Source organism: Brassica oleracea, chromosome C1 (genome assembly GCF_000695525.1).
Source record: "Brassica oleracea var. oleracea cultivar TO1000 chromosome C1, BOL, whole genome shotgun sequence".
Lineage (NCBI taxonomy): Eukaryota > Viridiplantae > Streptophyta > Magnoliopsida > Brassicales > Brassicaceae > Brassica > Brassica oleracea.
In genome coordinates this window covers 38,269,698-38,280,835 of record NC_027748.1, presented here as the reverse complement: position 1 = coordinate 38,280,835, position 11,138 = coordinate 38,269,698, and the positions used below count along the sequence as shown (strand labels likewise).

The window sequence follows — 11,138 nt, the reverse complement described above, 5'->3', positions numbered from 1 at the left end:
CTAAACCCTAAACCCTAAATCCTAAACCCTACCCTTTAACTCTAAACCCTAAGTTTGTGACTTTTGATAAAACATTAAGTGTTATTTTTGTGACTTTTGACCTTGAGTGCTAGTTTGGGAATATAAACTTGATTTAGTGCTATTTTTGTCTTTTTCTCTAAAATAAATAGTACTAGTCATTATTATTTCATATGTTGGAACATGTTATTATTGATATTTTTTATGAATATAGTTTCACGGGTTATTTCAATACATATAATATTTATCAAATATAAAAATCAATGAACAAAACATAAAACATACTTTAAGTTAGGCTTGAGCATTCAGGTACCCGTTGCGATACGGGTTGTGTATTTAGAATTTCAGTTCTAATTTATATCACATCCTAGATGTCATTCTGATAAATTTGTAAGTACAAATCGGGTTCGGATATAACACTTTGGTTTTGCTTCTAAATTGTATCACATCTAAAATCCATAGAGTAACTATATATTGTTCTGATTCAGGTTATATGGGTTTGATTCAGATATATCTAAAATTAAATCCAAAATTAAAAAGCAAAACATAAGAAATAAACTTATTTATATAGGATTGGATATTTAAGGTACTTATTGAAGATTAAAATACTTATTTTTAGATATAGTTTCAAAATAAATATAGAATTGAATATTTGAAATACATATTTATGTTTCAAATATTTACATTTGTGATTAATTTGGACTTTCAGATCGTTTTTTGGATTTCTTGGGTTTTTTTTTGGTTTTTCGGGTTGCCCGTAGGGTTTGGCTACGGCTAATAAAACTTCGAGTTTGGATATATGGTTTACCATGCTACAAGACCTATTCTGGAATTTCTTATATTTCAGAATGGGCACGGATCAGATTTTTTGGTTTGATTTGGTATAAACTTTGGATTACGGATTTTATGCTCTTGCCTACTTTAAATGAAGAGAAAATGTGATTATATAAAAAAAATTACCAAAAAGTTATTCCGCGCTTTAGCGCGGGTAAAAATCTAGTGTATCTATAAATTGGATAGATTTAGGTGTTTATCGTGCTATAAAACAAAAAGGACATGTGATGAAATCATATGTTTAATCTATACAAACTGAAAGGAAATGATTTTTCTGAGTTGAAAATTTTAAAGTATTAACATGATAAAGACTACTATGTGAGGCCGTTGCTAAGTAAACCGCGGGGAAAAAAAATTAATCCAAGGACAATAACGTATTCTCATTTTAAGGTGAATTTTAGTTGCCTGAATATTTGATAATTATTGTTTAGGTTGAATGCAATGTTCGAGAAATCGCTAGGCGCAATGCATATGATGAGATATGACCTAATGCCAAATCAATTAAACAGAGATTGCTATATATATTAGTTATGTGCTCCTTTACTGTTGTTGTGTCATAGTCATAGTCTAGTGGTTTTAAGTGCTGGTTAAAAAAGGACAGACATGGGTTCGAGACGTAAATCTGTGCTTCTTTTGTCAATTTTTTTTTAAAATTTTTTTTCTCGATTTCATAGATTTTTTCATTATTCTTGTAAGTTTTAATGAGAATACATCAAATCAAAGACACATACGCGATATTAAGCATAAAAATCACGAAAACCATGATTTTTTTTCATCTTTCGGTTCATTGCCCGATTATCATCTATCTGTTCATATATGTAGTCCGATTATCATGTTTTCGGCGATTAGTCGGCCGTCTAGCATAGATTGGATATGCGGAGATTTTCCAAAATTCGTAAAAAATTAGTATAGGTTAAGGTTATTAATTACGATCAATTAAATAAGTAAATTAAATTGATAATTTAATACGAATGGTTTAAGACAGTAGCATGTGATGGTAATTTTTATGTAAAATTTAAGGTTAAGTACAAAATCTACTTCGGTTTTAATAGTTTAGATTCAATGAATTAGCTAAAATATAAAACGAATTATTTTGTTTTTCATTCGATAAGTGAGTAAAAAATTAGTGGTGTTCCATCCGGATATCAGTTAGGTTTCGGTTCGTTTTTTTTTTCAACATTTCAATTTATAAAAAATAACTACCATATTAAAACTATATTTACTTTTGTTTGGTTCACTTTATACACTGTCGGTTTCTAGTTCTAGAGCAACTGCTTCTGGTTCAGGGATTACAGTCTCCTAATCGTCAAGTCTCTAATCTGCAGCCTTACGCAGATGATTGTCAGAGTCATGCATGTCTCCTTTCGTATCATGTGTGAGCACAAGGGTCGTGGCCATGTTGCTTGCTTGTTGTTTGGTGTCGCTCAATGCTTGGGTAATGTCGATCCCTTCTGGCTCACAATTGGTGTCGACCGACAAAGAAGTAGTGTTGGTTGATGTTAATCGCTTCTCTTTTGGAACATTAAAGCTTTTGCATGACCTGAAGAGTCAACCTAATCAATTTTCATGATTCTTCTAATACTGTTAGGCATGCATCTAAAAGATACAAGAAAATTTTAATAAGTAAATAATAAAAAACAAAAGTTAGATAGAATAAATCTATCAACCAAGTCTAATGGTGAATCCAATGCTTTCCAGTAACGACACCAAATTTGATGTAGCTCATACACTATAGCAACTTTCTCAAATAAGAGATCAATCGCATCACTTAGGGATCGAATCCATAGAGAACATGGGCACACAATAAACTATAGGAATTAAGATTAAGCCAAGAAATAGTATCGGTAAAACCCAAAACTACTGGTTGAACAGATGGGTGACTAACATGTAATCCAATTTGATTGTAATTATTCTTTTTAAAACTTAAAAGTTAATTTCAATATGTTCATTATACATTTAAATACTTATTAGTTTTGATCTTGTTGTATTTTGTATTGTCATAACTCCAAATTGTTTAAATTATCTTTATATATTTTTATCTGAAATTGAAAAATAAAGAAAATAGATTTTAAGACTTTATTGTGATTTTCAAACATGAATTTTTATTTTATTTTTAAATTTGATATATATATATATATATATATATGAAAATTAATTAAACTATTGATGTACGGTTCCACACATGGTCTTGATCCAATGACCCAGTGATCAAAAATAACACAATTGTATACACGATAACTAATTGATGATATCCTTATACCCTTGTAATACAACATCGATGTCCAATACGTGTAAACCGTGCAACAATGAAAGACAAAAATCCACCTATGGTGTAACCATCCCAAATATTTTTGCAATCCATAGTCCTTTGCTCCGCAAGACCTGCTGCTATCTAAAAAGGCTACTATATATCCCGAACCATGCCATAAAATATAGACCCGTATAAACCAATTTACCTTCATCCTTTGAGATGTTACATATCCACCATAAAACATATCCCACCCAACATGAGATCTTTGAAAGTAATTGTTAACCTCCTGAATCTGATACATTAGGCCCTCCACCTATATATAAAAACAATCTTATTATATATAATAGGGTCGGCCCGCCCTACGGGCGGGATATACTTTACTTGTGATCTATGGTATTAATTTTTTCTATGATTTTGGCGTTTGTGTTTTAGGTTTGCATTTGCAAGAAATGTATATGATAATGATTTTTTTCTTCAAAAAAGTTTTAAATATGGAGGGATTATATGTAATAAGATATATTTAGAACTAAATAGGTGTTTCTATATTAAAGAGTTGTGGCTTTCATATGTTGTGAAGGCTTCGAATGGTCATCATGTTGTTTCTTTTAACAAAAATTTGATCCCATATTCGGGTGGTTTGTATATTTTGGGTTCAGAAGGTTTGGGTTGTGAGTAATTTTTATGTTGAAATCATAGTCTTTTTACATGTTATTGGAGTGGAAGTGGTTATTATTTGAAGCTGCATTTGTTATTAAAAGTAGAATGTTATATTGAATGTGAAGAAAGTAAAATGAATCTAATAAAAAAACATTTGAAACTGGAAACTGTGAAAATGAGTAGTGGTCGATGAGTGTAGGCACATATTAGTTACCGCAAAACCAACTCCACAAACTTCACCGTTTGTTTATAGTAATAATAACAATCAATGCATCGATTTTCCAAATTATTGATGTGGCGCTTTCTTGGTGGCATTATAAATGTCATATTAGTTCTATAATACTTCGTTTTCAATATAGAAACGTTACATAAGGAACGTTTAATCTACTTCATCATTTGTCAGCTCCAGGCATGCCAGTTTGCCGTTCATGACAATTCATAAATTTCATGCATTCTTTCATGTTCTCCTGGACATAGCAAAATTATGGCATAGAGATCGTTACCGAGATAGTTACCTTTACCACAATTGTTGTTTGCCAATATTCAAAGATGCTTTAGCCTTATTACGGAGTTGTTTCATTGTCAAAATTGTTTGTTTTTTTCCTAATATTAATTCTTGTATAGAAAAGAAAACAAAAGTTTGCATTAATTTTTAATAAATATTTATAATTCTTAATTTATTTTCAATTAAAATATTTCTCTATTTTCATTGCATTTATATTATTTATATTATTATTTAAGAAGATATAAAACTTTTACCATTAAATATTATTCACAATTTGTTTAAAGTTTACCATTAAATACTATTTATTTTTACAATTATTATCTTCTGTAATTTTTATATACTTTTTAACTTAATGTTTTTCTTACATTCTTGTTTACAATATTAAGGATTAATGCATCTATTTAATGGTTTAGATTTAGAAAATATTTTCGGTCCAAAATTATGATATAAAATCATTTTTAGTAAAAACATTTCACTGTTTTGTATTAATATCACATTCTAATTTGATATTGCATCATTGATTTTTATTCCTGTTTTATTTTTATTTTTGTAATTTTGTTAGTTTTTTTTCTTACTTCCAGTTAACTTTAATATTTTATTGTTTTTGGTAAACTTCGTAGATTGTTTTGATTCTAAACTTTTCGTTATTTTTCTTGGTATGGGGTAGGTGAAGTATGTGGTGCATTTGGTATGGGGTGGTAAAAGACTATTTGGTCGGGGTATTGACGCATTGGTTAGTATGTGTTTGGATCATTAAAACATGAGGTCATAAGACGGTGTATGGAATTTGTATTGTTGTGAAGATGTACGTTTTCGTTTGCAGTATCGTAGATTTCTAGTAAGGATTATGAAAATACTCTTATAGAAGCATTTTTTTTATACAAACGTTAATCATTAAAGAAACATTACCTTACTTCAATAAAGAATTAATCATTGACTTTTACATCTTACATTACTCTTTTTCTTATTAGACAAATATATATATACGTATATTAGAACGAAGAAAAGTTAACACTCGTCTTATCTATATATTGTTTGTGTTAAGCAAATCTTTCATAGCGGTCAAAGCAATGTTGGTCATCCGAGACTTATCCATGTCTGAGATAACCAAGTTTGGTTGAGATGGTTAACTCGAGGCTGCCATTGAAGAACAACTTCTTAGAAGAAGATCAAAATCAAGCGAAGGACCACTGTGGAGTAACTCTAATTGAGGTGCATCTGGTTTAGTAGTGGTGGGAGATGAGAAAGTGGCCTCCCCATGTTCTTAGCTGCAATGCTTGAAACCCTCTCGAGCTGCCAGGATAAAAAAGATGTTAGTGGAAGTTTACTCTCTAAGATCAATCACAATGCGTGAAACATGTTCCATAAAGAAAAAGCCAAAACCTCTTCTCTAAGAATTTTAGATTCAAAGCTTCTGTGCATCAAAGTAAGAGTTGTCATGAACAGGAGCATCACCACAGTTGTGGCAAATGGTGTGTTCGTAAGCTTCTCGAATGGCAGTGTTTTCGCAACGAATCCTATCACTCTCTTCCTTGAGTGCACTACTATCAGCTCTTTCTTGTTGTGCCTGCAAGAAGAAACGATGGAGAAGCAACACTAAGGACTTCTTTTTCTTTTTTTTTTATTGGAGAAAGAGACAAAGCGAGGAAGAGAGAGTAAAAAATTGAAAACCTTCTGTATTCTACGGTTCTGAAACCAAAACTTGACCTGTCTTGGAACTAAACCCAGTTTTCTGCTAAGTTGCATCCTCTGTTTCTTATCTGGATGTTGACACTCACTGAAATAACTGCAAACAAAAGCATAAGAGAACATAAAGCAATAGTTGGATCTAGTGTGGTGTGTGGTGGGGGAAACACTTCTAGAAAAACAATCCCAGAGAGCAGAGCACCCACCAGACCACAAAGTAAACATAATTCGATTCATAGAAAAACCAAACATCAAGAGGAGAATATAAGGAGAAAACAATAATGTAAAAACAATAGCGAACAAACATGAAGAAGCTAGCCGGAATATTGTTGAATCATGAATAATAAAAATATGGAGAACAGACTTACGTTAACATCCACCAGCACTGGAGTTAGCCATATCAAAATCTATCAGGAAGAATATGAGAGATACGAAGTGAAGATGAGTTGTTAGGGAGAAATCTCACACATATTTATACACATAAACTCTTAACTCGGACCGTTGTGGTGAAGGAAAGCAGAAACGACATCGACTCGCCGTCGAAGGATGGGGAGATGCGACTTTCGTTTCTCGTCTAAAGCTGATTAGGGTAACAGAGGCGACTCTGTTCTTTCGGCCCAGATAGAGATCAAAATTAGACATTCCAAAGCCCAAACACAGAACACCTGAATGAAGCCCAGTAGACCGAAGAGTTAATGAAACGGAGCATTTAGAGTGAGTCGATAAGTGGCGACTTCACAACGCGCGACTTTCCTAGGTGGAGGCTGACGTGGCAGCACCAGGAGAGAACAAACAGTTCTTTATAATAATAGATAGATATATATATATTTTTTTGTCGACTCTCATCTTCTAAGATCAAGTGGAAGTCGGGCTTGAGTCGTTCCGAAAAAACGCTATGTCCGGCTGGGTCTGATCTATATGGGAAAAGAGAACTCCGATGTTTCTTGCCTCCTTCGCGAGAGAATCTGCACGCAAATTCTTGGTTCTGGGTATACGGTCAATGTTAAAAACCGAGAAACCCGCCTTTAGGCGTTTGAATGAGACTAGTTCGGAGGCAAACGCCGGCCAGTCGGTGGGGTTCGCAATCATGTCCACTAGGTCGGAACAATCCGTCTCTATATGAATCATGGTGCAAAGTAGGTCTTGCAAACATGACATTGCCCATATGAGTCCTTCCATCTCAGCATGGAGAGGTGATATGCTTTTCCGGCATCCTTGCAGTCCAAATCTCTCAACTCCCATTTGATCCTTATAAAACCACCCTAGACCACTAACCGTGTCATTCTCAATCCATGACGCATCGATTTGACAGGTCGGGAGTTGAGGGTCTGCAAGGAGAGTCGAGATAGTCGAAGGAGCAGTCTCTGTCTTCTCTTCCTCGCTGTCCTCAAGTAGGTTGGCTTTCCTCCAACATTCGGCTTCAATGGAAGCTAGCTGGAGGGTATCCACAGGTGATACCTCTTTTCCATTAAAAACTTTATCATTTCGTGTCTTCCAAATGTACCATAAGATCTATGGGAAAGTTTCAATAAGTGGTTCCATATGGGCCACGTTTTTCTTCTTCCAAAAGAGGAAGCTCATGTTTTGATAAACAGAGGTACTCGGGAAGTAACCCGGAAGGGACGAATAGTCCGATAAAGCCCACACCTGAAGGGCGGGGGACATTCAAAAAGAAGATGGTTAATGGTTTCCTCAGGGTCACCGCATCTAGGACAGCTCCTATCAGTGCCCATGTGTCTATAAGCAAGTCTTTCTGTCGTCGCAATGCATCCTGTCAAGGCTTGCCACATAAAGTGTCTCATCTTCCCAAGAGCATGAATGCTCCACACATGGCTCTGTAAACCAGTGATACTAGGTTGTATAACCTGAACTTCAACGTCACACGCTTTGATCTCCTGAAACTGTTTATATCCTGATTTTACTGAGTAAACTCCCGATTTTGTGTAGTTCGATGCATACCCGTCCATGGACCACGTGTTGCTCGGTCGCAGTTTGAGAATAAGCGGGATATCCTCGGGGTGAAAATATTCTAGTAAAAGATTAGTATCCCAAACCCTTGTATCACGCCTAATAAAGGAATGAACAAGGAGTTTTGGGTGTCTATAAGTAACGCGATCAGACGGTCTCGGAGGTCGAGCGACAATATCAGGGATCCAAGGCTCAGTCCAAACACAGGTGTTGAGACCTGCTCCGATAGTCTTTCGTAGGCCCGATGTGAGGAGCGATTTTCCTGCCATAATACTACGCCAACCGTAGGAGGGTGAGTAAACCTTGCGATCTTCCAAAGGACTTGATCGGTTGTAGTATCGTCCTCTCAAAACTCGAGCGAGAAGGGAGTTTGGGAACTGTATCAATTTCTAAAGTTGTTTCGCTAGCAAAGCAACATTAAAATCGTGTAAGTCTAAAAAGCCGAGTCCTCCCTGGTCATGAGGGATACTAATTTTATCCCATGCGATCCAATGTAAACCTCGGTTATTTTGACTCGAGCTCCACCAAAAATTTTATATTGCGCTTTTTAGTTTTTCTACTATGCCTTGTGTAAGAAAGTAGCACGACATACTGTATGTCGGCACAGCTTGCGCCACTAATTTTATTTGAACCTCTTTACCCCTTTCGAGAGTAATCTAGCTGACAACGAATTGACGCATCCGTTGAGGCGATCTTGTACATAGGAGAAGACTTTCATCTTAGATCCACATATTTGTTCTGGGAGTCCTAGGTACTTTTCCATACCTCCTTCAGAAGTAATCCCAAGAACGTCTTTGATGTTTTCTTTAACGTTGTGATCAACTTTATTTCCAAAAATAATCTTATTATATAAAGCTTAGTTATTCAAAGTTGCTAATTGACATGATCACGACACATGACAATTATATATTTAAGATTGTGACATGTGTTAATCTATCTCATGATTAAAATATATATATACTAAGATATTAACAAAAATGAATTTTATTAAAAATCTTATTATATATATTATTTAATATTAATTTTCCCTTTTTAAAATCCTAATCAAAAGATTATTGCAAAAGATTATTTGCTAATAATTTTTCTTTTAGTATTGTGACATGTGTTTAAATATATAATGATTAAAAATATATATAATAAGCTAATAAAAACGAATTTTGAACAAAAACTACTTTTAAAAATTATTTAATAGTAAAAACGAATTTTAAAAATATTTAGTAGTAATGTTTTCAGAAATTTTACTTTATAAAAACCCTAAAAAATATATTTGAAAACAATTTATTTAATATAATTTTTCTTTTCTAAACTTTTAATGAAAATATAATTATAAAAGATCATATTGAGTTTGGTTTTTCAAAATTGCTAATTAACATATGATATGTGTTAAACTATATCATAATTAAAATATATATACTAAAATAATAAAAACGATTTTTCTTAAATATATTTAATAGTATTATTATTATTACTAGTTTTACTATTATTATTATTGTTATTATTCTTTTTCATTATAATTTTTTTTTAAAGATACTAAAGATAGAGAATAATAAAAGATAAACACTAACTTTTAAGAAAAAAATGTTAAACAAAAATGAATTGTAAAATCCTACAAGTACAATAAATTATTTAATAAAAACATGAAGAAAAACTAACTTTAAAATAGATAATATTACTTTTGTAAAAGCATAATTAAAAGAAAAATGTAAAAGTACTCTTACTGTTTTTTTATAAGTAAATAACTTTCCTTTTTAATAGATAATTTTATGTTAAAAAATTATGAAAAAATAGCTACAAATATTTTACATCTATATTTAGGTTTAAGCTTCCACATATTATTTTTACAAAATACAATAATATTTACATGAAAAGTATTACCTGAGTATTTTGTTTTAATTTCTTGATACAACTCAACTTTTTATTATCCTTATTACATCTTATGATGCTAGCATAACTTTTAATTTTGATGTTATTGTCGTACATGAGTATGTGTGAATATGATAAATATGTGTTTGTATGTATAAGTCAAAATATATAAATAATTAAACAGAATTTTTCTATTAAAAATAAAATATATTTATAAAAATCTAAAAGAAATAAAATAATTAATTTCCTTTTTAAAATTTTAAATAAAATAAAATGTAAAAGTAATCTTATTTTTATTATAATTAACTAACTTTACTTTTTAATAATCATCTGAGAGAATGTAGAATTGTTTCACAGCTCACTCAGCCAGGAACACCACAATGGAATGGTGTGTCCGAAAGGAGAAATCGAACTTTATTAGATATGGTTCGGTCTATGATGAGTCATACAAATCTTCCACCATATTTTTGGAGATACACTCTAGAAACGTCTGCGTTTACGCTAAATAGATGTCCATCAAAACCAGTTGAGAAGACACCATATGAGATGTGGACTGGAAAGGTTGCAAATCTGTCTTTTCTGAAAATTTGAGGTTCTAATGCTTATGTCAAATGTATGTTTACTGATAAGCTTGGACCTAAATCTGATGAATGCTACTTAATTGGTTGTCCTAAAGAAACCAAAGGTTATTACTTTTACTACCCCACCGAGAACAAAGTGTTTGTTGCTCATAGTGGTGTTTTTCTTGAGAGAAAATTTCTTTCTAAGAAGAATAGTGGAGGTAAAGTATAACTCGAAGAAGTTCGAGAAACACAGGAGATGGTTTCATCATCTTAGGAAGATGATCAATTAGATTTACGAAGAGTCGTAGAATCTACACCTGTGGAACCTGGAGTGCGTTGGTCCAAAAGGACACGTCGCGAACCTGATAGATATGAGGTTTGGGTGACAGATCATCATGATCTATTGATAATAGAGAGTGATGAACCCACGTCCTTTGAGGAAGCTATGATAGGCCCTGACTCAAATATATTGCTTGAAGCAAGCATCTCGGAGTTGGAATCTCTGTTTTAATGAGGCAATCAAAGAGTTTGATTTCATTAGAAATAAAGAAGAACCTTGCATTTACAAGAAGACTAGTGGGAGCGCAGTTTCCTTGGTGTTGTATGTAGATGACATACTTTGAGTTTGTTTCTTTATGAAAGACATGGAAAAAGCTACATATATCCTTGGAATAAGAATCTATAGAGATAGATTAAATAAGACTATTGGATTATGTCAAGATACTTATATCGATAAGGTTTTACATAGATTCAAGATGCATGATTCCAAGAAAGGCTTTTTGCCAATGTCTCA

General features: G+C 32.7%; 1 protein-coding gene and 1 pseudogene across 3 annotated transcripts; both read right to left on the bottom strand.

The window, feature by feature from the left end:
• Nucleotides 1–5,179: 5,179 nt before the first annotated feature.
• LOC106296145 (homeobox-leucine zipper protein HDG12-like) lies at nt 5,180–6,562 on the bottom strand. 3 transcript variants are annotated; one of them, XR_001261160.1, is made up of 5 exons: nt 6,451–6,524; nt 6,320–6,358; nt 5,937–6,051; nt 5,649–5,832; nt 5,180–5,558 (listed from the first exon to the last, which is right to left on the bottom strand). XR_001261160.1 is itself a non-coding variant. In XM_013732218.1 (4 exons), the coding sequence occupies exons 1-4, from the start codon at nt 6,325–6,327 to the stop codon at nt 5,530–5,532; spliced, it is 264 nt and encodes an 87-aa protein (XP_013587672.1). In that variant the 5' UTR covers nt 6,328–6,562; the 3' UTR covers nt 5,180–5,529. The 3 variants fall into 3 exon arrangements, 1 of the variants encoding a protein (XP_013587672.1); XR_001261159.1 differs by having other exon boundaries at nt 6,320–6,562; XM_013732218.1 differs by having other exon boundaries at nt 5,721–5,832; nt 6,320–6,562.
• Nucleotides 6,563–6,806: 244 nt separating this feature from the next.
• The window catches only part of LOC106339512, an 11,721-nt pseudogene continuing 7,389 nt past the window's right edge, over nt 6,807–11,138 (bottom strand).

Bases quoted from the DNA above. Each gene is read 5' to 3' on its own strand.
- LOC106296145 (XM_013732218.1), bottom strand. The intron at 5,833-5,936 runs GTTTTCAATTTT...TTCTTCTTGCAG, and splicing joins AGAACCGTAGAATACAGAAG to GCACAACAAGAAAGAGCTGA. The intron at 5,559-5,720 runs GTGATGCTCCTG...TTATCCTGGCAG, and splicing joins CACCATTTGCCACAACTGTG to CTCGAGAGGGTTTCAAGCAT.